Source organism: Abramis brama (assembly GCF_963993115.1).
Source record: "Abramis brama genome assembly, chromosome: 8".
NCBI lineage: Eukaryota > Metazoa > Chordata > Actinopteri > Cypriniformes > Leuciscidae > Abramis > Abramis brama.
Window position 1 is genome coordinate 19531470 of NC_139970.1, and position 26431 is coordinate 19557900.

The 26431-nt window shown below is 36.3% G+C and overlaps 1 protein-coding gene across 2 annotated transcripts in view; it reads left to right on the top strand.

The window, feature by feature from the left end:
• st6gal2a (ST6 beta-galactosamide alpha-2,6-sialyltranferase 2a) overlaps positions 1 to 26431 on the top strand; it is a 74762-nt gene that overhangs the window by 34169 nt on the left and 14162 nt on the right. For both annotated transcript variants that reach the window (XM_084122228.1, XM_084122229.1), the window contains exons 2-5: positions 2823 to 3810; positions 17626 to 17723; positions 18715 to 18816; positions 24126 to 24300. In XM_084122228.1, the coding sequence (XP_083978354.1) occupies positions 2892 to 3810; positions 17626 to 17723; positions 18715 to 18816; positions 24126 to 24300 (1294 nt within the window). In that variant the 5' untranslated portion in view covers positions 2823 to 2891. The remainder of the gene's footprint in view (positions 1 to 2822; positions 3811 to 17625; positions 17724 to 18714; positions 18817 to 24125; positions 24301 to 26431) is intronic.

The following is a 26431-nucleotide window of genomic DNA, read 5'->3' on the forward strand; positions in this document are numbered from 1 at the left end:
TTAAAGTTGGCCACTGAGGATTTACTTTCTACCTCCACATCTCGCCACACGCGCCGAGGTCGAGACATCTACTTCGCTTCCTCTTTCAGCCCAAACATTCCTGGCAAGAGTATACATTATCATAACAGAACCGAAACCACATGTCCTGTGTTTGTGTGCTCGTTCCAAGTAAGAGACTCATGAAGTGCATAGCCATCTTTGGTTAGAGGCTTATGGAGTGACATCGCATTCATGTGGGGTTTAAAAGAAAATAGTTTATTCAGTTGGTTTATTCATTTGCCCTCTACATTATGAGGACATGCTGATGTCCTTGTAATTCAAAATACTAAATTAAACATACTACAAACTTTTTTTTTTTTAATGAAAATATAAAAAATTCGTAAAGTTTTCTGTGATCCATATTTTATATCCTGGGGATATATTTAAATGTCAACCTTTCTCGCTCGTTGTGACATCTAACCTTTACCACTCCCACATGTTTCAAAGTAGCTGGAGAAACCTTTTATTATAGGACGAGACACATGATAGTGATGTATTTACGCAATTTCGCACGAAAAACATCATGTCTAAAATGTAAACACTTATGATGGGCTTACCATAGTGAATCAGGAAGAAGACAAAACACATTTTGGAAGTCGGATTGATGGTGTATTGACTTGATTGGGTAATTTTGAAAAGTACCTAGTGCACCTCTAATATGATGCGTATTTGATAGTCAAATTAAACGGGTAAGATCGATGCACTCAAAAAAATCATGGCTTTAACTATTTGAATCTATTTGATTATATTCAAATCATATTTTTAAAAAATCCATATATTCAACTGGCTTAATCTGCACAAATCTGTTCATTTTGATAAAATATGACTAGCTGTGGAACAAGCAGTATTATTAAAATATGTGAGATCCAGAACAAACTGGATTTATTAATTATGACTATATAAATCTGGTAATTGTGTATTTCAAACATGACATTTTATATGCAATTAAATACACACATCTTAAATGTAGGCATAAATATCCATTCCACAAAGTGTTACAGTAGTAAGAGGGTTTTTTTGTTAGTTGTTTTGCACAAAATAGACAATGGAAAGACTGATATGACAGCAGGTGTTCTCATGTCTAAATTGAGATCTGCAGTTATAGAATACTGAAACTATGTTAACTAACAGTGTATCATGAGTGGTCTCAGGGGAACCTTTTCTCAAAGGAAAGTGTAAGCTGACATCAGACAAGCTGACAGTTTTCCCTGTTTTGACAGAATTGGTTGCTGTCTTGGTACTATGTCGGTGTGTCTGTTCTACACAGCTTGTATCAAGTGTGTACTTTTGAATTATTATTCAGAATTGTGAAATTATGTAATTTAATTGAAAGTATAGTCTCTTAATAACAGTCACTGTTGTGCAGTAGTTAACAGACATAATAATTACGGTTTATTGAAGTTATGATAGTCATTTGTTTACTTGATGCATGGTACTAAACTGGCTCTAGTAGTGATAAAATAAGTTAATATACTGTACCAAGGAATGATGTTAGATGCGTATGTAATCTGTCATCGCTTCTAGAGCCAACCTCCTATTTTTTTCTCCCTCACAAAATGGTTTTCTTCACCTGTTAATATAGCTCTCAGTCTGAACCATCACATACAAGACTGATTGATTTCACAATGTAACGGGTTGACCACCGTTAATAGTTTATTATTAGGTAGTTAGCTAGTAGGTATAATGATAATATGGTAACCCTTTACAGTGTATTAGAGTTAACTACCTTAGTTAACAAGAACTAAGAATGAACCATACTACTTCAGCATTTATTAATCTTAGTTGATATTAATTTCAACACGTTATTCAAATCAAAGGTTGTATTTGTTAACATTAGTTAATGCACTGAGAACTAACATGAACAGACAATGAACAGCTGTATTTTTATTAACTAACATTAACAAAGATTAATAAATACTGTAACAAATGTATTGCTAATTGTTACTTCATGTTAGTTAATACATTACAATAAGGTTCATTAGTTAACATTAAAGTCTTACCAATAATATTAATAATAATAATAATTCTGAAGGAAATCATCTAAAAATCTGAAGAAAAAAAATACTTAAGTTATGACAAAAAATTTTGTATCCTAATTACTGTAAAAGTCACCAGAGCATGTGTGACATTGTTGAACTCATGGTCTGTGAATTATGGAAAAAAATACAGACATTCAACCTGAACTCATGGCTACACTGACTGTACACTGACTGCACAATTACATTCAATCGTTGCTAATCTCAGTCACTGAACATTTTACTTCAGGGTTTACGTTAACTGAATGATTTGAGAATCTCACCTGAAAATAAGATATTTTCCAACTTCACTGGAGATTTTCATGGTCTTTTTGTTATAATGCATCTCCACACTACTGAAGTCAACTGAAGTGTGTTGTGACCTAGTACCTCCAGTAGGTGGCAACACACGACAGTTAATGTAATCGCATAGCGCCAGTTTTTAAGATTGACAACCGCATTTACTTACAGGTGGTAGTCTTGAAATGTCCTGTTAACACAGCAACTTAAAGTAGCGTCTTGAATACTGTCTCTATGAACATGCAGCGAAACCACACATGAAAACCCGCAACACATGGTAGACACGTGTTTGTGCTGTGCTGAGCTGCTCTCTCACACTGTATGATGTGATGGACAACTAGTTTTACATCCCGGTTCCATTCAATGCACGTTGTCAGAGAATGAGGTTGAGTCCTGAAAATGTACAGGTTGAGTTTGGTTATAGAATGCCATATATTTTTTTAATAAGAATGTCCTGTCCTGTTGTAGGCCTCCTGCTGACAATTCTCCAGTTGGGTCTGGAGTGCAGCGGCGTGCGGCCGAGAGGAACGCTAGAAGATGAAGTCCAGTCTGAAACAGTGGCGGCGGCTCACGCTCGGCCTCATGCTGGTCTGGGTGCTGGTGTTCCTGGGGCTCCTCTCCTACTTCATGGAATCACGAGTGGACGACCCGCACTCCGCTGCTGCTCTCTCCTACACAGACACTCGCCGCCTGACCTCACTGCAGGGCAACCCCCGGACCATTATGACCACCCATTTAGGCCTGGCCACCTCCTCCACCCCCTCCGCCTCCAGCAACACCCAACAGGAGCAAAGCCAAGAGGAAAACCCCAGTGCCGACCCCCAACCTAGTCCGCTCAGCCAGGAAGCCTACCCTTATCCTGACCTTCAGAGCCTGGCGGCCTGGTCCGCATTCGGCACCCAGGATGTGGGCTCGAGATCAGGCGCCATAAGTCGCAACCGTGAGCGACTAGAGTACAACCAGGATTCAACTCAACAGGATGAAGATGAGGAGGAGATGTTGGGCGGGGAAGAGGAAGATGAAGAAGAGGGAGACGAGGGCAGGAGGAGGACGACTAAACGGGCGTCAAGGCGTGAGGACTCTGACCCGGACGAGTACTACGTTCCCAGATCAAAATCTGTAGTGCACGGTCTGTGGAAAGGGAGTCTGTCCGTAGGCATGCTCAGTCCACGCCTGCAGAGGGCTGTGAAAGACTACCTGAATAATAATAAACACGGCGTGAGCTACAGGGGGCACCGGAAGGCGCTACAGAACGGCCAGCAGGTGCTGTGCGAGCTGAAGAAGAGGCAGAAGGTTCGAACTTTGGATGGGGCTGAGAAGCCTTTCTCCAATTTAGGCTGGCAGAAAATCGTACCTGCATTACCCTTAAGCCAGATTTATGGGTCAGGATTCCAGACCTGCGCTGTGGTCACCTCTGCCGGAGCCATGCTCCACTCGGGACTCGGCAAGGAGATTGGTGAGTGACAGATATTTTTAACTTTGGTAAACCCCTCTAGAACGTCTTCAATCATATTTTTACTATAGGCAATACCTGAAAATAATACTAAGAATATATGTGAGTGGCTTATTGGTATGGATTTACTGTATTTAGCCTATTTAAATCTCAATTTAAGAATTTTGTTTAGGATAGTTTTAGTTTATTTTCTTATGTATGTTTACTCTTGATTGTGTGTGTGTGTGTGTGTATGTGTGTGTGTATAAAGTACATTGAGATGCTTGCTTTTAATGTGCTATATACATTTTTTATAATTATTTATTATTATTATCATATTGCTGTACCATATATATATATATATATATATTGTCGCTGTCGGGCGGAATCCTCGTATCTCCATTATTAACCATTATTTTTCAGGAAATTAAAAAAACTGCATATTTTTTGAGTTATTAAACATTGTATCGTTAAAGTTGGTATATACTGTTGTATACCAACATTGACACAACATTTCCCCAAAATCATGTTTAATCGGACATGCGAGCTTTATGACTTGGGAGCAGGGATATACGAGGTTACGCTGTCATAGATAAGAATGGTCACAGACAGTGCCAGCAGTGTTCATCAAAGTCCGCAGTCGCGTTGAGCCTTTTGGCAAGAGATAAGGCTTTAAGAGCTATTCAAATCTAATGATTGTGGTTACATACATCTTCCTAAACTCCATTTTAAACGTTTAAGAGCTATGAGTGATGCAATACCAAAATAAAACGATAAGCTGTCTAGGCTGTCTAATAGGCAGAAATTAATCTGCAAACAAAGTCAGCGGTCATGTTGAGACTTTTGACAAGAGAAAAGGCTTCAATAGTTAACCAAAGCTAACGACTGTGGTTACATACATCTTCCTAAACTCCATTTTAAAGGTTTAAGAGCTATAAGTGAAGCAGAACAAAAAACGATGAGCTGACTAACGTTAGGCTGTCCAATAGGCGGAAATTAGCTTAATCTGCATGCAAACTTACCTTCGTGGCTCACAGGCTTCCTTCTGCACCAAAGCATTACAGCTATTGATTTTTAACAAAACAAGCCTACTCAAATGTATCTAACCTAACTATTTTCACTCGTTATTGTCTAAAAAACAGAGTTATGCAAAGATAGGCTTACTTGGCGCCAGTAGACATACCCTTTTTCTCCCATAAATAAAACCTGCTACTTGGGGTATTTTACATGCACAGTGCCAACTTCGAGTCAGTAAAATAATAATAAAAGCAATAATTTAATGCTGGTATCCAAAACATTTAATTCAATTCAAGTTTTATATTAGATACATTTTAAAACTTCAATGTACACGAATAATAAGCCTGGTAATAAGTAGACATTTAAAATACATCAATAACTGATATCATAGTTTAACACAGATAAAATCAGAGTTAAGGTTTTACGCGTTGCTCGATGAGGATTTCTCAATCGTTGCAACTTTCAATCCTGAGGAGACAAAATGTCACGGAGGCTCCCGCCGCGGAGCGAAGAAGAGGTGGAGTTATGAGGATTCTCAGACAGTTGAAGTGTCCAATGGAGTTAAAGGTAGGGTAGGTAGGATTTTTATAAAAAACTTTTTTTCAAATTTGTTTAAACTGTCTTTATATACCAATACATAATTAAAATGTAAGTGCTCTGAAAAAGAGAGTATAAAAATCGAGTGACTGTAGACCTTTTAATCTGCAATAAACACAGCTCATTATTTCCATTCGGGACGAAACAATTGATTGGTTTGGGCGACTGTCACTCTCTCTCGCAACCAATGGCAACCACCCCTGTTGCTATATCTGCCCATATGCGCGCACCCGTTTGATTTGAGGAGTGCAGGAGAGGCGCGGAACCTACGAAGAGTAAAATTATGGCAGAGAAAGAGCATTCAAAATTCAAAGCACCTGCATATGCAGTCAGCGAAGGCAAACAAGGCAAAAACTACTTCCTCGGACCCTGATTGCCCGCACTCTTGAACGACCTCCTCTGCTTCGCCCTCGACCCCGGACCTGTCCTCGAACCGACGATGCAGTACTTGTCTCCGGAGTGTAACGTTAGTCCTCATCAGAGTCAACAATGTTTTCATCATGGAAACTCTTACATGCAAAACACCGTATAGTATGTTATGTTTCTTACACAAAATTCACCTTCAGCACAGTGTAACTGATGGTAATGGAAAAACGTGTATCAATGCAACCTGTTTTTAGCTTTGCCTTATAAATATAGCTCGTTAAATATAGCTTGTTACCGAATCAAACAAAATATATTTTAAACTTTACCAGTATCGATATGCTAGCTTGATAGTGAGTACTAAAAGCCATCTTATTTGTTTACATTTATAGTGATAAAGTTATGTATTACATGTGATTCTGACATGATGTCACTGCATCTGCGCTCCTTCCTCTCCACTCGTCTCAGGTAAATAAATGCGTCTTCCAGCTGAGCCTGCACGTTTGGCGTCGCGCGTTCATGTGTTTTGGGGGCGTGGCTTTGGAAGGAGCTCAGAAGGGAGGGGGTAGAGTGAATGGAAATAATTAGCTGTGTTTACAACAGTCGTGAGAGGTCTACAGACACTCGATTTTTATACTCTCTTTTTCAGAGTACTTACATTTTAATTATGTATTGGTATATAAAGACAGTTTTGAAACAAACAAATTTGGAATGTTTTTTTTTTTTAGAAAAATCCTACCTACCCTGCCTTTAAGAGATTTGCTCTCAAGCTATTTTCAACACTTTAGATTGGTTAATAATTTGTAAAAAAATAACAGAACCACGTGGGGACTGACCAATAGCATCGATTTGTGAAAAAATATGAAATTGACAAAATTTGGACATACGAGGTTTCCGCCCAACAGCGCCTATATATATATATATATATATATACCAAATCTTATACTTAATGGGCCATATCATACACCCGGCGCAATGCAGCGCCAGGCGCGACGCAAGTGTTTTTTGCTAGTTTCAGCCTGACGCAGTTATCATTTTCACGTCTTGCGCCACGTTGTTTAAATAGCAAATGCATTTGGCCCATTTGTGCGCCCATGCTGGTCTGAAAACGAGGTGTGTTCAGGCTCATTGATGGCGCATTGCTATTTGAGGCAACTGAAATCGACTGACCAACTGAAACCTGGTCTAAAGTCAATGGGTTTTTTTGTTATTTAAAGAGTGCGTTAGTAATGTGCGCCTATAGGCGGGTCCACAACGTAGGTACACTGCTTATTAAACACGCAGCGGCACACAAACATGCCAAATATTAAAAATAAAAGGATTACAAAGTAAAATATTATTGTGTACATAAAGATATGGTGGAATCCGGCTTGTCCCGTAGATGGTCTGTTTGCACACTTTTACCTCGCGCATTAGCAGATCCGTTTGCGCTCTGGAGACACGTTCGCTTAGATTCTTAAAATAGGGCCCTATGTGTTTTTCATACTGTACATTATAATGTTGTGGTGCCTAAATGAATATAAATGAATAATCAAAAGAGTTCGTTGGAACTGATTAATTGATTGTAATATTAATTTAGCTACCTCAAGTTAATCCAATTAACTGACCCACATATTAATAATCAATCATAAATGATAATTATGAGTTATTATTAATATTTCCCCTTTGAGCTAACTTGTTACACAGGATACTGTAGAAAATTCCTGTCAGCCTGTTTTCTTTCATAAAAATAATGGCAATAATTATCAGCTTATCAGTACCATACAGAGATTTAATAGTGGTTCATCTGTCAGAAATATTACTTTTCAAAAGGGGAAATTGTCAATGGATTTATATTTTGACGTTTTTTTTTCTAAACCGTTTCAACCTTGTATTTGTTTTTATTGGCGATTTATCTATTCACTAATATAAATATCGGCCTATATTGATATCTTAGAGAGCAGGGTATATAAAGCCGTTATAATCTCGTACTAATTTAAAGATAATAAAAACACATGCATAACAATTGCTGAAAATAAATATACATTATATACAAAATGAATAAAAAATTAATCTGTAAAATAAACAGATTTATACTTCAGTAGGATTACAGAATTAATTTACAGAATTGTTTACCTCCTTTTCATTCATATTTTTTCCAACACACTGAGTACATCTGTTTTTATCCAGTCCACAAATGCACACTTCAGAGGATCTCACAGCTGGATTTGACTAAGTCGGCAAGATTTGTCAAATTTAATGTTTATTAGACACATATACATATATATATATATATACACACACATACACATATACACACACACACACACACACACACACACACACACACACACACACACACACACACACACACGTGCAAAATATCAGCTGATATATCGGTCGACCACTATTTATTTATTTTTGTTATCAGTTATCTTTTCCATCATAGTTGCTTCAAAGCTAGAATATTTGTCCTTCAGCTTTCACAGAAGAGTCTCCTGCTGGATGTGAAATTAGTTTTCAAGAAGCCTGTGAAGAAAGGTTGGGTTTAGAAACCGTTCTCTTTTCATTCTCAATGGTTTCTGTGGTGATGCCAGTTTCTCTGAAAGGGTCGGTGGGAGACTGATGCCCTTTACGGTTACATAATCACACGTATCACAGGGCACACAAAGAGCCCATATTCTTCCAGCTTTGGCACCTATGGTGGCAGAGCGGTAGTGAGCGCAGAGGAAGGCGTTTCCATGGTGATGAATTGTTTCTAAGGATAATGGTGACTGTGCCATCTCGTAAAGACATTTGGTGATGTAAGTTCTTAAGATGAGACAAATCGTTTCAAAATCATTAAAAGTGGATGCTTTCTAACCATCTCTTCTATCATCACGATTCTAATAACATTTGTAGGCTACTTGTACTCAAGGGCTTCCTCTTTCTCGCTTCATAGCTACACTAAATATCCATAGATTTCCCTGTGGGGCAATTTCCTATCCTTCCATATTTATATATTATTGTTTTATTGCTATGATTATGATAGTAATAAGATTTTTGTGTTATTATTATTTTTTTCCCGTTATTAAGGAGCCAGGTGCCATCGGGAACAGGGTAGCTCCTGTTGTTTATATTGTGCCGGATTTTTCTTCTTCTGTCTGGAATCGAAGACAGTCCATTGAACTATTGAAAAGTTTTGATGTTACAGAAGTAGCAATATGCAAATAGAAAATGCAATAGAATAAAGAGATATGAAATAAACTTTGCTTTTTATTTTTATAAGTTTTTCAGGTCGGTATACAGTATATTTAGGTAAGAAATGCTACAGAAACTAAAGTAATCAAATGTAAAATAACACTGGATAGTCTTCACTGTACAAATTAAATACAGATTAATGCTTACAATTATTTACAAAAGTTATTCAGTCAAGAGCAGCAAGTGATGTTCTGTCTTTTATTCTTTTATAACATGACAGACAGCAGCAGGTTTATTAGACTGCTGTCACTTTAAGAGTTTATTTACAGATCCAAAATATACTGTTACACAACATGCAATTTATTTCTCAACCAATTAGGTTCCAAAACTAACTGTTTCACTGAATATTCACCAAAACGGGCATTTTGACACATTTGTTTTTATGTATTTGACTGTTTAAGTGCAGTAAGCCACTCATTTTGGTACTTGCGACTCACAAGCTGCTTGAGAGGTGGTGTAGCAACTCATAATGTAATGTAAAAAGTATTATATTATTATTGAAATGTTCATAATGTAATAATTTTCACCAAAACATGTCATATTTTCATTATTGTAATAGCTTTTAAAACATGAAAAATATTAGTATTCCCTTACAGTAAATTTAAACAATCTAAATCCAATCTTAAAATACCTGCCAAATGCAACATTTAAATATTCATGCAATGGATATTGGCGATTCCGGTCCCTGGCCGGTCGATCGGTGTATCAAAAAAAAAAAAATGCATACAGATGACGACTGTTTTCAAAACGATCCCCGTTCACACGATCCGTGAAAACAACTAAAAACACTGTATTCATGCCAGGCCTGTAGTTGGCGATGTCGCTTTGTAAAGAAACACTACACGCCTATAGACTGAACACGTAATACGCATGCGCATGACGTCACCGTTTTCACAAATTCGCTTTTTTTTAGTTTACGTGGAGAGAATAACGGTAAACCCGTATGCGTTTTCAGGCCCCCAAAACGTTGTTGTTGTTGTTGTTGTTGTTGTTGTTGTTGTTGTTGTTGTTGTTGTTGTTGTTGTTGTTGTTGTTGTTGTTGTTGTTGTTGTTGTTGTTGTTGTTGTTGTTGTTGTTGTTGTTGTTGTTGTTGTTGTTGAAAACTTGGTTTACTGATTCTAGTGAATTTTTTGTTTATGAAAATTAGATGCCATTTTAGTTAAATGGACAACAGTTAATATGACAAAATATTAATAAAATTGCTTCTATTAAATTGTATCCAATCCTCGCCAAGGTTTTTGAAATCCACCAGTCTTTTAAATCCACTAGCACTCAATCAGGTGTGCCAAGACCAAACAAATTACTACTGTGTTTATGCCACTGATGTGCTTCATGTAATTTCTGAATGTAGCTGTACGGATTTAATATCTATTGTATTATTTGTATAGTAGCAGTTAATATCTGAGCACACATAATATCTGAGAGTATGGCTCTCATTGATTTTCCTTACATTTTCATCTAGACTCAGGATGAGTCTACTTCAGCCTCTTTAGCCTGTATATTAAATTCAGCTTGTCTTGTCTAAACACTTCTTATCAGCTGTGCCAACCTAGTTTGCCCTCCAAATATACTCAAGGACGAGCCAGAGAGCCAGCAAATCCTCAGCGCAGCCAAGAGCAGATCTGCCAGAGCCCCCGATAAGCCTGTCACCCGCTCGTGTCATCTAAACCTTATTTTCCTGAACATTCATCTATGCGTTCAAAAAAATAATAATATCTGCCATTGGTATTTAACAATTTCCTCATAATGTTTTGTTTGAGAAACGCTGGTCTGTTATTAACACTATAGTTTGTAGTTTATCACTTGGTTATTTGCAGTTATTAGCATTGATATTTCCGCTTTGATCAACATTACCAACATTAGCATTTCATACTTAATTTGTATTTCCTGTCTTCCTTTATTTTATTTATGCTGTCATCCATTGCTAATTCATTGTTGTGTCTAATTATTCCTATATTTGTTATTTGGTTGTTCTTTCAGCAAAAAAAAGCGGGAGGGAAGTTCATTTTATTAAAGATTACGAGGACACATGGATTTTTTATATAAATCATGTATATAATACTGCAATATTGCATAAAAAAAATAAGAATAGTCAATTTTGATTTCATAGTAACTTTAACATTTGGAAATGAAGAAATTAAGACTACCATAATATAGAATTAGTACTGTAAATGTACAGTTGTACTGTACATTAAAATTATTTGTCTTATTACAGTACAGTATTAAAATAGTAATATTTCTTAATTTGAATAATAATAATCGTTGTTAAATTTTTAGATAACCATTTCTGTTATCTAAAAATTATGTACTTGCTATTTTTAAATGGGCAGAAATTGTGATAACATAATCTATACACATCATCAATCTAAAAAAAACTCTCTGAAATGTGTTGGTTAAAACAAAATGCAGTAGCCATGATTGCAACCTTGTTCAGTAAAGTTGCCACCAAGAAGACAAAATTATAATAATGCCTCAATATACTTATAAGCTTTTTTTAGTATCCTGCTACATTGCATTTCCTTTGAGTGTGGAATATTTAAATAGTATATCAAACTGACTTTTAGTGTTCCTGTAAAAGCAGCGGCAGCACCTTAGCCTCTTGTTCCATTTTCATGTTGTATCATCTAGTTCAGGTACATCTGCCCCCAAAATGCATGTGAAAAGTATTGTGATAGCAATGAACATGACCGACATGCAAAGTTGGAGCCATCAAAGGTTTGGTTAAATGAGACCACTAGAAGAACCCTAGTGTGTTGCTGCCACCTAGTGGTAGTGCAGTGTCTTTCCAACACACACACACACACACACACACACACATATATAGTTTGTAATGTGACAGACTAATGTTGAATTTTCAGACAGATTTCTGTTCTTTTATCATTGTATCTTTTCGCGTCCTGCGTGTATATAATTTCTCAGCATTTCAGCGTTTCACAGCCATATGTGGTCGTTTTTTCTTTTTTTTCTTTCTCCTGATGTGACATTCTCTCAGGAGATTGATGTCTCTGTCAAAGTAGTGGGGACATGCTCAATGTCAAGCTCAAATTTACTGCTTTGAAAATATTGCCAGTTGATGAAGGCCAATAAACGGCATGTCAGCTGAACTGAGAGATGGATGAGGGGGTAAGGGGCTTCCTTCATAATAAATGCAGTCATTGTCACATCACATCCGGTGGAAAAGACTGTTCATCATTCACTCTATTTTCTCTCTCTGTCTGCATTGGATTTAGATGTATGAATGTGTGTTTTGTGTGAACGTTAAATTGCAGTAAACAGTTCATCCACTAGATAGCACTGTTGTTTTAGACTACAGCATTGGCTTTTGTATTCAGAAAATGATCCACAGCAATGTTGTGTAATGGGTAAAGGACATTACAATTACTTTAGAATTGTATATCTTTAAGTATGTTAAGTAAACGTATTAAGCAATCAGTTAATGATAGTTAATCAATCAATGATAATTAATTTTAATTATTAAATCATTTTGTTTTTTTTATTGAAATGTTATTAGATATTAATATTAATTCAAGTTGTTGTTTTATCTATTACACCCTTTAAATCTATTAAACCTTCTTTTGGCGTAAATCGATGCGTACGGCCGTCTGCTGGAAGCTAGTTATTTTAGTCGATTTAGTTTTAAATATGTATATTTTTCTTACACGAATGCAATGCTTTACTTCAGAAGGCTTTTATTAACTCCCCAGAGCCGTGTGGAGTACTTTTATAATGGATGGATGTGCTTTGATGGACTAAAAAAATATACCCATTGACTCCCATTATAAGGCTTTGAAGAGCCAGGACATTTTTTAATATAACTCTGATTGTATTCGTCTGAAAGAAGAATGTCATATATACCTAGGATGACTTCAGGGTGAGTAAATCATGGGCTAATTCTAATTTTTGGGTGAACTATCCCTTTAACTGAAAGCAGTTTTTTTAGTTGAATATGCACAATGTGCATATTGAATATAATCTGCTACAGGCAGATACCTTAAAAACAGTCACCACATAAAATAAAGAATGAATGAATGAATATGTACATGTATGTGTATATATCTGAGTGCAATTCAAAATATAAGTAAGAGGGTGGAAATTCATGGCATGGTATAAACAAGGGGGGAGAGATGGTTGGGAGTTTCAAACCTGCAGCATTTTAGGAACAAGGGTTGCCTTGCCTTCCTCGTTTGTGTCCTAAAGCCTGGACAGCACAGGCGTCGTCCTGAGCGGAGCCACTATTAAACAGAACACAGGACATGTGAAGGGTCTTGTAAAATCCTGCCAGCCAACCTCAGCATTTGCTGTTCGCCTATACATAGTTCCCACATGACGTCACAACATACGGGCATTTGCCGACCCGGCGCCATTTCTGTGGGCATGCTGTGGGCAGAACATTAGACGAAGAAGCTGAAACGAGTTAATTTTGATAAAAAGTGAAAATGGTCATCTCCTGCTGGGTCAATGGATGTTCAAATCGTGCCGGAGGTTCAGTTAAATTTGGATTTTACAGTATACCCGTCATTAGACTTCATGAATGTGACAAGACGAAGCTTTTGTCAGAACAACGATGGAGGTTATGGCTGGCGAGGATAAACAGGAAAGAAACTCCCTCAAAACATGCAATAATTTGTTGTGTTTTATTGCGAGTGTACACAAATATAAGTTAACACTTTGCAGTTTGAATGATGTCCTGTATGTACAAAATGACGAGGTATTAAAAACATACAAAAACAACATTGTTTCCACTGTTCGATCGCGCCCGCGACTCTCTCTCTCACTCACACACACAGACACAGACTGACGCACACACACACATTCCAGCCTTGCCATCTCAGATTATGTCCCTAAAGGACCCGCGTATAAAATAGTTCCGCATTAACTGTTACATTAATTTGCACGCGAGTTTTATTTATTTTCATACCGTGTATATTCATATTCATGCACATATTTCCAGGCTCGGAATTGCTTACATGTGTTAAAACTCCTAGCCAATACCAGATAATGGTACACATGGATAATACAGTATCTGAGCCAAAGCTGCAAAATCAGTGCTCAGTTTAGCGCATACGGATCCACACCATTTCTGACTGAAATTTTCGCATTGTACCTCTCTCTGTCTTGTGTTAATAGAGTGTCTTTATAATCTCTGTCACTTTGTCTCTTCATGATTTTCGTAACATTATAAATAGGAAGAAATCTTCGAAATTTGCTTGTAAAACCTTGTAAACACAGCAGCTTATGCCCTCAAAGATGGCGTCTCCGGAGAGGTCACGTGACATTAATTGGCCTGTGGGAACTATGTATAGTGGAAAGAGCCCTAACAGAAAGTCAGATCTTTTTTGAACAGCGCTCCAAAGCATTTCTGTTTTGAAGGCTGATAGAATGAAACCCACAAACGATAGAGAGTGTTGACACTTTCAATAAAGGAATAGTAGAACATATTGAGAAAGTTCTTACTAACCCCAGAGGAACTGAGCTTCCTTAAGAGGTACTGCCGCTTTTGGCATTTCCTAAGAATCTCATCTGTGTTGGAAGTAAATTTCAGCAGATTGTCGGAAATTGTGCCCAAGATTGCCTCCTCAGCAATCTCTTTGGGCTTTAATAATAATAGTAATGAGTAGTGACTGCCATAGCCGTTTGCCTCTGCTTATTTGTAACATCTCTTAAGTCTTGTTTACATTAAGTTCCAAATAGGAGTTGGAACTAAATGTAAATGCACACCACTCAACATATTTCTGAAGAGCTGAGCCGTGATGCTGTGAAGGGCCAGAGCAGAGAGCTGAGACAGAAACGGCAAACTTGACTAGATGATAGTTGGATTGAGTGGACCTGCAATCATCATCCGTATACAGAATGAAGAGCAGAACAGCGTTGTGGAGATCCAGTCGAAGTATATGGGCCATTCTACAGAATTGATTCAAAGTCAGAGTTATATTTATAAAAAAATATTTTTTTTTCCACAAATTTTGTATGTATGCAAATTGTATAATATCCAAGGTACACATTTATAGTAATTGTGCAGTTAATTATCATATTGTATTTTCAGAAAGTTTTGGAATATTTTCCTCTCACCAAATTTGTCACTACCGAAACACAATAATAAATAATTTGATAAGAAGGCTCATATTGACTTAACATTTTGTTTGCATCTACCTTTTAAATATATTTTTTGCTATTTAAAAAAAAAAAGATTTTTCACAGGTAAACCAATAACAATTACAATTTTAACAATATTTCAAATGTAATTTATAAGATTTGCTGTATTTTTAATCCAATCTTTCTTTGTAAAAGGCATTCAGTTAATCATACTGATTTCAAAGTTAAGGATTCATTAGTTTGAATATACATTGAACCAAACACTATAATAACATCTTTTCATCTTTTTCACTATAATAACATCATCAGTTGATAATTCAATATACTTTTTGGACAAAACATGCATGTTCCGGTCTTGACGGCACATTTTCGGTAGTGACAGTAATGTTTTGGTAACGACCACATCACATTACAGAATTTTAACTCGCATACTAAAACACTACTAAAAGACACTAAGATACTAATGATTTGCACAACTGTACTAAAATTTTGTTTATTTCCCCCAAATAAATGATTATGTGTTCCCTTTTGTCACTACCAAAACAATGATGACATGTTTCGGTAGTGACAATTTTAGATACTTTTGAGCCTAACTCAGAGATGCTAATCAGCACATGGTTAACTAGCACAGTTCTGAACAGTTGTACATACACAAAAACTCAATTTTATCAAATAACACTCAAAAAAACTTCACCACATGTTTCGGTAGTGACAATTTTAGATACGTTTGAGCCTAGTTCAAAGATGATAGCCAGCACATGGTTACCTAGCACAGTTCTGTAGTTAAGTTAACATAAAAACAAAATTTGAAGGAATAACACCCAAAGAAGTTTGCTTAATATCAGAAAAAAAGATGTTTGGTAGTGACGTTCCTTAAAGTTACAGATTTTCAGACTTTTTAACACATTTCCCTCAAAATGATGGTACCTCTACAATGAAAGAGAGGCTATGAGAGAGAGGGACACAGGAATATTTCCTGATCAAAAATGTTGGGGTGTGGTTAAAATCAGTCCCAGCCAATGGACTAAAACACACACTGTTGCGGTAGTTGCATGAAAATGTGGGACATATATTTTTATACAAGTTTCATGATTTAAAAATGTAATATAAAATAAATGTTTGTGTTTTTTTTTTTTGGTTTTTTTTTTTTTTACTTCTCTTTTTAAAAGAAATCAAAAAGATATTTTTAAAAACAACAATGGAAAAAATAAAAAAAATAAAAACATTTCAATATCATTTTCACAAGTTGAAATTGAGGGGTTGGGGTTCGGGACAGCCACCTCCCAATTGAAAGTACCCAATAAATGATGATTTTATACATATTAAGCTTACTGATATTTTAAATATTATTGTGGGATTCAATAGATAATAGAAGGATATTTGTAAACATCTAAAATTTGAATACTTAAATGCTTTTTAAATGTGTTTTTGGTTGTGGGGCAGAAAACACTCTCTGAGACCTATTGGTTAGAAAGTCAAATATCCAAAAAATCAGCTGGTTCTCCAAATGAAAATGAGTTTTTCAGCATATGTGGCTGTAGGGTGTCAAATGCAGAAGAAAAAAATCAGCAAACAAAAGTCTGGCTGTGGTGTTAGAAGACTTGAGGTGCTCATGAACAATGTCTGTGATAATTATAAATACCTTTGCTTCATCGACCCCTTTGCCTGTGCAGTATGCAAACTGAAGTGGGTCAACTGGTTAAATTAAGTTTATTTGTATTCATTTGTATTATATTTTTGTATTTATTTAGATATTTTTATTTAATTAAATATTTTATTTAGAATAAAACCGCTATTTAATTGTTTTTAAATTATTATTATTAGTAGTAGTAGTAGTAGTAATTACATTTCATTCTTTGTTGGCATTTATCACCATCTAATTAACAAACCAAGGTTTTGTAGATCTGCATATGTTGTGCTTTTACACAAAAAGTTTTGTTTTTGCAGAGATGAGATTTTCATGAAAATGATAATTGTCTTATTGTCATTTCGTTCCAAACACCGTTGATTCTCACCTGTCTCATAACCGAATGCGATGCACCAAGTTTGAATAGGTGGAAACCCGAATGACATTGGTAACCACAATGAAGGGCAGTTCTCATATTTTTGAGTGAACTTAACATGACCTTTGAAGTCACTCAATCACACGGCAGATTAAATGGAAGATTTCCAATCAATAAAGAGCTCCCAGAGGTGAACCCAGTAATAAATGGCTTTGTGCTGTTAAACAAGCTGCTTGCACAGTTCCTAACAACAGATTACAGGCTTGAGCAGTGTGAGGAACATGTTTACCAGCGCTGCACCCTCACATTTCCACCAATGCACTCTTGTACATTGTGTTCTCTGTGTTTGCTGATTTTTTGCCTAAAGCCTTTTATTCAGCCTTTTTTTTTTTCACGTAGTTGTTGTTAGTGGCTTCTCTTTTTGTCTTAGGACATATTGGTTTGTATTGTTATCTGGACATGTGCAGGAGTGAAATGCCTTTTGTTGTTGAAATGCTGCTCAGTTTGAGGCACCATGTAATTAAAGCCCCAATTTTTGTAACTCCAGACTCCCATGATGCAGTGCTGCGGTTTAATACAGCTCCTACCAAGGGTTATGAAAGAGACGTTGGGAATAAAACCACCGTACGCATCATCAACTCTCAGGTGAGCAACGTTTGATGTTTTCAGCATCCATTAGTAGTAATGCAACTTTCAGTGAATCAGCCACATAATTGGGAACAAGATGGGAGCAAGATGGGAGCTGCAAAGTAGTGTTTTAAAAGTTCACTCACTGGCTCACCCGTGTGCCATTTGTCTCCCACAGAACAAAGTCAGTCATACAAGTTTGAAAAGACCATGAGCTGACCATGAACAAAAAATTGCCCAAAAAGGCTTTATAAAAGTGGTTAAAATGGTTTATGCACTGTATTGCAAGTCCTCTAAAGTCAGCTTTTGTGGGGAACAGACTGAATTTAGGGCATTATTTTTGTAATAATCTTTCCCTGCCCCATAGTTATCAAATATTCACATGTCTACGTATTGAAAATGTACAGTAAACCACCGTTCAAAAAAGTTTGGGGTTAGTAATTATTATTATTATTATTATTATTATTATTATTATTTTAAAAAAGTATCTTATGCTCACCAAGGGTGAATTTATTTGATCAAAAATACAGTAAAGCAGCAATACTGTGAAATATTATAAATTAAAATAACATTTGATGCTCAGAAAACTTTCTTATAAATGTTGAAAAGATTGAATGCTTTTTTTTAGGGGTCTATTGGCATTTGTTTGATTTGACATTATAAGTGTCTTTCCTGTCACTTTTGATTAATTTAATGCATCCTTGCTGAAGAAAATTATCAATTTTGTTTAAAGAAAAAAAACTTACCCCAAACTTTTGAATGCTTGTGTTACTGTATATTAAACATCAAATGTTTTAACTAACTGCATTTTGTGCAGCATGTTCACTTTCAATGCAGACTGATGAATTTATCTTCGCTGGAAACATTATCACATTGCACATGGTTAAGTTAAAGTATGTGATGCTGTTGTGTTTTCTGACTAATCAACAAGTTAGTTGGGCCTCAATTCTGTGTCTCTTCCTCCTTTTGTTTGTCTTTTTGTGTAACATATTGTCTGTTTTGCTTGCAGATTCTGGCGAATCCCAAGCACCAGTTTAACACAAGCTCATTGTACAAGAATGTAACACTGGTGGCGTGGGATCCTGCTCCATACACCCTCAACCTGCACAAAGTGAGTACTGGCTGTTTTGTTCATTAGTTATCAACAAGATTTGAAAGGGAACCTATTGTACTTTTGTCACAATTTTTATTTATTTTTTGATGAAAAATCACTCCAAAGGCATATTCTCTATATCAGTAATCAAGGTTTCTGAACTCAAACACCTCGATTTGTAGTCTTGATTTTTCTTCCGTGAACGTACATGTCACAATAATCCTCATTTAAAATTTAATAATAATTTACAAATGTACGTTTTTCTAAAGATTTTAGAAGGTTGTTTTTTTTTTTGCATCTAAAACAGTTTAGTGGCAAATTGAGTGATAATGTCAATTTATAATGTTATGCTTTTGAATTATAGCATTTTTAATGTTGTAATACAGCTATGCCGTAATTATTCGATCCCTATTAAACGCTACTGTTTTTAAGTCACTTATTTGTATGGTAAAAAAGTGTGTTAAAACACAATTAAGTCTTTGGAAGCTCTATAACAAAATGGAATTAGCTTTTGCTGTTACACATGCATACATTTAACCCATGCGTGTGCTAAAGTTGAGAAGCAAATATGGCCAAGTCAAAAGAGCTCTCAAAAAATCCATAGAAAACGAATTGTTTTATTACATTTAGAAAGTCTATAGCTATAAGAAACTTTACAAAACACTAAAAGTTTCTAGAGACACGGCTGGCAGCCTTATTCATAAGTTTAACATTTGTTGTGCCAGAAAACCTTTGAGGGTGTTGAAGCGCAAGATATCATTAAGGGGAATACAATGTTTGATCGGAGCAACTAAGAAAAGCCCTCAATTTAAAGGGGTCATATAATGCCATTTTTGTACAAGCTAATATGATTCTTTAGGGTCTAAATTAAAAGTTTGTAATATACTTTAATTAAAAATTCTCATTAGTATTGTAAGAAAACACTCATTTTACCTGGTCAAAAACAGCTCTGTTTTCAGCACACCGTTTAAGTGCATGTGTCTTTAAATGATAATGAGCTTTGCTCACCCCGCCCCTCTGTTCTGTGCGTACACTGTTTGAAACACAATAACACAATAACCATAACGCGTTGTTCATTATAAACGTGGGATTATGAATTATATTGAGAACGTCGTACATAGAAAACATGCCGTAATGTACCCTGAGTGTAAACATTAGCCGCATTCATCGTGAAGCGTGCTAGCGATTTGCAAAGATTAATATAAAGATTAATAAAACGTTACACTCACTTCTTCTTCTGGAGGTGCAGCACGAACACAAATAGTTGGTACCGATCCTTTTTTTCAGGAGCAGCTTCTTAGCAAAACCAGCTTTATATTGACCTCGTTTGTAAAGCAGTCTGGTGTGTGAAATGATTCACGCAAACATGAAAGCATTGACGTTGATCGTGGGGGATATTCCCTTCGAAAACAAAACTCAGCCACTGTGTCTTCAGCGGTTCGGATTTAGGAACATCAAAATGACTGCTGTGTTCCTTATTACACCCAAGAACAGAACACCACAATCGCTTAGAAGCCATTCTGCTCATAGACAGTGCTCCAGCGTATATCAACAATGATGCGCAGACTATGATGACAGACAGCTCGCTCACGAGCGAGGGCGGGCCTGTGTTGAAACGCTGCTGTCAATCAACAATCGTGGGAGGGGTGTCCGACCGTGTGGTCACTAGGTCGAATGGCTTGATTTGAGAGAAGGGAAAACATATAAGGAGATGTAAAAAAAAAAAACACTGGATGGATTTTTATCATTTTATGATGGTTGTGTACAGGCACTGCCAACACACATTTCAGTACAATCAACTTGTAAAAGTGCATGTACCATTATATGACCCCTTTAATGCCAAAGATTTGCAAGATAACCTGATGGAGAAAAAAAAAAAAAAAGAAACATTTCAATGCAGAGTATAAGAACACTGGACAAGCATGGCTCTTGACCAAGAAGAACATTAAAGCAAACATTAAAACGACTTGAATATGATCAAATCCATTCAAATAGACCTGTGGAGTTCTGAAAGAATGATTTATGGAGTGATGTGACCAAACTGGAACTGTTTGGACCCATTTATCAGCGGTATGTCTTGTGCAAAAAGGACAAAGCTTATGAGCAGAAGAACAGCATCTCCATGGTCAAACATGCAGGTGGTCTAGTCTTTTGGGAGGGGGGTGCTTTACTGTATGAAGGACAGCATGAATTCATTAAAGTTTCAAGCCATTTTGGCAAAGATGGTGATGTTTTGGTGCAGAGACTGAAGCTTGATGATCAATGGACTTTCCTGCTAGAACTTAAGCTTGGTTAAGAGAGCAGTCATAGAATGTTCTTTAGTGGCCTGTACATTCTTTAGATTTAAATCTCATTGAAAATATTTGGTGAAATTTGAAGCAGTGGTAACGTGTAAACCAAAGATTATCATTGATCTGGAAGCTTTTTAAAGCAAGGAATGGGCCAAGATTGAAGTAGAGTGGTGACAGAAACTTATAAATATATAAATAAGGTTATAAATAATAAAAGATTCTGCACGAAATTTGACTTTTGGGGTTGAATAATTTTGCACATGAATGTTTACATTTACATTTTTAAAATCAGTCAAATGTGCATTACTAAACTTTTTATAATAGTTTAATAAAAAATAATAGGCAGCAAAATGGCTTGCAGATCAAGTAGGTGGAATAATAAAATGAAATAAATAACTTGATGTGAAAAAATATTATTATTATTTATTTATTTTTGAACAATCAAGCATGAAAAACCTATTCCAGTTGACCCCAAAAACAAAATCAAGAATTTGTAAAAAGGGCTTAATATGTCCTCTAACATTTAAGGTCTTCAAGCGCAATCACATCTCTAGAATTACATACTTTTCTTTGATATTTCTTCCCACATGTTTCCAGAGAGCAGGTGATGTGGTACATTTGCAATTCGCATGACACCATGCTGGAAGGTTATTCTGATTTGTCTGATCTGAGCGCTTCTGCTCACACACCGCTGTGAACCATAAACCACAATACCGGGGAGAGCAGATTACTATAAATGCTTCCCATCTGTCCTTTGTGCCCTTACCTCACTGGAACAGCCTTATGCCATTTCTGATGTTCACAATCCCATCCATCTCTCATCCATGAGACATTATGGGATACATACAGAATAGATGGTCATCTTTATACTGCTTTGCCTTGACTGACTCCCGCAGAGTAACAGCACGTCCCCGACACGTGTGCCATCTGACGATTGTTCGATGAGACATGGAAATTGCACCATTTTCACAGCAAGTCCTTAGAAAAAGAAGAAACAAAATATCTGACCCCGTTGACAAACCGGGAGCCAATTAGATTGCGGGGCATCCAATTAACCCTTTCAATAAAAAGCCGTTTCTGCTTTCTCTAGAATGAATGGATAGTAAGGTCAGTAATTAATGCCGCCTCTCCACTGCACACGACATTTGGACACGACTGTCATAATAAACGCCAGACATTACAAAATATAAATGTTAATAGTTATTGTAACTGATTACTTATTAATAACCATTCATTTTTAATGAGTGTTTTAAATACGTGTTTAAATGTATCAGGAGTTTTTTGGAAAAGTTCAACAAAGTATTAATTCTCACACCGATCTGATTGAAATACATTGGAATACATCACATCCGGTCGGTGTGTCACATAAGGTGTAGTCGCTCAAGTTTAGCGCATCCAAAGTTCAAATCAGATCCGAAAATGTGCAAATGGCCGGCACCCCACGCAGCCCCTGTCCGTAGCAAATAAACGACTTCCCATCCATCAGCTGTCGTGTGCAGTGGAAAGGCAGCTTAAGTCTCTGTAGAGCTGAATGGTCAGTGGTTAATTCTCTAATTCAATACAATAGTATGTCTTTTAAAGCACAGGAACTTTCCTTTGGAGCATTTTGAGAACAATGTGCAGTGAACAATGAACCTGCTGAATTCTTGTTTATGAAGAACAGAAGTACAACATGTTAAAGAATATTCCTTTGATATGTTTTTTTAACGTTGTGCTAATTCTTTTTTGGTTTCGTTTAATGTAGTAAGAGCAAATTGAGAGAAATTGTAAGTGCAGAGGTGTTGTGTGTAAACCATAGACTGTAAAAAATATGGACAAAGCATCTGTGACGTCACCCATAGACTTTCTGAAAAACGGTTTTGAGGCCGTTTATGGGGGATATGGGCGGCGCCATCTTGGAAAATCTCTTAAAACTACATTTCATGATACAAAAACAGTAGTATTATATTTCAACTGTATATTAAAAAATGGCGCTTATGTTGTCATTCTCCTTGGCGCAGCCTATGCTCGTTATCAGCTGTCAATCAAGCTGTCAATCAAAGTTAACCACTCCCTTATCTGTCATACATTTTATATCTAAATACGATCTAAACTAACGAGTTTAACGAGAAAATTCACCCCCCTCACAGTTGTCAGGCACTCGGAACCTATCGAAAAATACAATAAAAGTCCATGGGACCAACCTGTAAAAACATGAATTTATGCTGTGAAAACGGACATTTTAACATGGTGGTCTATGGACATTTGCTCCCTTTTGGGACCTGCCCCTAGCGGATTTTAGATGTATTGCAGTTTTTCGCACTTCCGGGTAGGCTTCATTTTTTTAGCATAAATGTGAGCATGCAGTTACTCATCTCGCAGATTCGGTAGTACTCAAAATGAATAAAAACAGTGAAATGCAATCTCAGAACATTGCACAAACCTGCAATAATTATAATAGTAATTTACCCAACTATACTTTATTTTTAATCTCCCTTAATTAACCAATGTATTTGCTGCTTACCTTTGATTATCAACTTCAACAAACTAATATGCAAAAATGGCATTACATATACATCACATTTGTTTAATTAAAAAAAAAAAAAAAATGTTGCTGAAACATGTTGAACTTTCTTCTCCTGTATTCTATTTTTCTTCAATCCAGAATTGCAGAACCGCATTCATTTAAATTGTGCTGTGAAATGGCCTTTACATTTTCCAAAAATAGAAAATAGAATTTTTATTTTTTTATTAAAAAACAAACAAGCAAGCCCACCCAGGTGAGAAAAAGTAACATAACACATCACTTTCAATAAAAACTAGCTAAATGGTTTGAGGAAAAACTGAATTGTAACAGAGGGCAGGTTTAAGCAGAATAAATTATTGGAGAAGTCTGGCATACATGAGCAAAAAGTCTGTCATTTCACCAGTTATGACATTTTGATGAAACATTACAAGGTCAATAAAAAAAAAGCATACATGTATGATTCATTCACAAAAAGATGCATTTAGAAAATGAATACATTTTATTTTTTTGTCAACTGTTTTGTTTTGTAGTGGTACTCAAATCCAGACTACAACCTGTTCACACCATACATGGAGCACAGGATGCACTTCCCCGCTCAGCCTTTCTACATCCTGCACCCGAAATACATCTGGCAGTTATGGGATGTGATTCAGGGGAACAATCTGGAGAACATCCAGCCCAACCCACCCTCCTCAGGGTTCATAGGTAAGACCCGCACATACGCACTCACACATGCCCATATTCTGTGCTACCGTTTCAAAGCTCCAAGAGTGGAATTTGTAAAATTGCACAAATAACTGTTTTTAAACCACGTTCACAGTCCCAACCCAAACTCTTTCCAGTATTTGAGGTGAAACTCCCATTTAAATCCCAGTCGGACAGCTCAAACAAACTGATTGCATGTTTTTTTGGTGCCACAGAAATTGCACACTTCACCTTTACTTTACAATTTGTCCCCAAATGCACATCTTGTTACCATCTCCCAAGAAAGAGGCTGTGTTTTTAGATCTGTGCTTGAAGATGTTTTATTTGCCTCTCAACTGTCATGTTTCCATCATCAAGTGAGTACTACCTTAAATGCTAATAGTGACTCTTCACCAAAGCAGCTAGGTTACAATGAGAAGCCACAATGGAAAGCATTCACTTCACTTCTCTACTCATGTTTTTGCCCTTTTGGTTTTGCATCTAAAATATAATGCTCACAGAATGGTACTTGTGCATGTCTGTTGTCAGGCATATGATCAGCAAAGCACAAAGAAGGCCATCCAAATTTTAGACAACAGTAAAATGACAATACTAATATTTATGGCTGTCTTAATTATTGTTGTAGAAAACCGCAGGGAGACCATAAAGCTTCTATTTGGTTGACAACAGATTTATTAACTACTCTCATTACGAAATTTAGTAAATGGTTTGCACATGTTGAGTTTTCAAATACACAGCGCTTGAAGAGATATGTTTCTGTGGAGCATTTTTTACTGAGAAACCAAGATGCTGAAAACACTGGATCATGAGCTCCTCGCGTGTAAAAACAGTGGCGCGCTTCACTCTGAAATAACCAGCTTGTCATACTATATAGTTATATAATTAAATCTCAGTCTTTTTGATTAGTTAAATTAATTAATAAATACGGAAAAATCACATCCCTGGTTGTGAATGTATTGCAACATGAGCTGCTTGCTGAAGGCAATTATGCAGAGGTGCGCATCAATGAGTAATGCGCTCTAATAAAACGTACACAAGCAGTGGAGTGCAGTGGTAAAGGGCTACACGCCTGTGCACATTTATATTCAAACGCTCATAACTTTGGACTGAACACGTAATGCGCATGTGCACGACGTCTGCGTTTTCGCGGGTTTGCGTTTTTAAGGTTTGCGCAGAGATAACGGATAATCGTTTGCACCTTCGAACCTATTTCAGGGAGTGCGTTCTCGAGACACCAGGCACTGTTTTGTGCGGATGGGCGGCTGCAGCGCGTTAAGGATTTTCCTGTTAGAACGGTGTTGTGTTAGCGGCCCCTAAGTTAATAACTAATGATCTTCGCAACGGAAGTGAATCAATCAAAACTAAATTCAGCTGGACAATAACTTTATCCTAGAGCTGTTGTAAAGCCTAAACAATCTCTGTTACTGTAATTTCCTATTATCTCTGTAAAGCTGCTTTGAAACAATCCATATTGTTAAAAGCGCTATATAAATGGTGACTTGACTTGACTTTAAAATGAGGCAAAGTCCTCAGTATTTTTCTTTGTAGATCTATCAAATGTAAATTCATGTCCCTGTTAAAATTAATGTTGTCAAATTTCCCTGGTTAAACAAATATTACATAAAGACCAAATACAATTCTATTTTGTATTTTTACACTATTATACTTTATTAAAACCAAGTTTAAACCAAAGTATAAAGTTAGTGTTTTTGCACATTTTTACATTTATTCCAAAATAATAAAGCCAGTGACAATTTAAACAATATATTTTATTTTATTATTTGAACTGTTGTTGATCTGTTCTTTTTAATAGTCAACTTATTTTCATCAGTCATTAAGCTCTGTAAACACTGGTCACAAACACGAAAATGTAGGCTACCTTTTATTTTATCAAGCTCATTGCTCACAAAAAAAGTCAAAGACCATTTCAAGTTTGATTTTAACATGACACAAAGCAGTGATATCTAATTGGGTGAGTTGTTTACTTACTTTTTAATTAGTTCTCCCATTCAACCTAGTGCTGGGCGGTATGACCAAAAATTTATATCACGATATTTTCAAAATGATACCGGTTTCACGGTATATGACGGTATTTTTTATTTTATTTTTACCTGTTTCCTTTCGAAAGGGA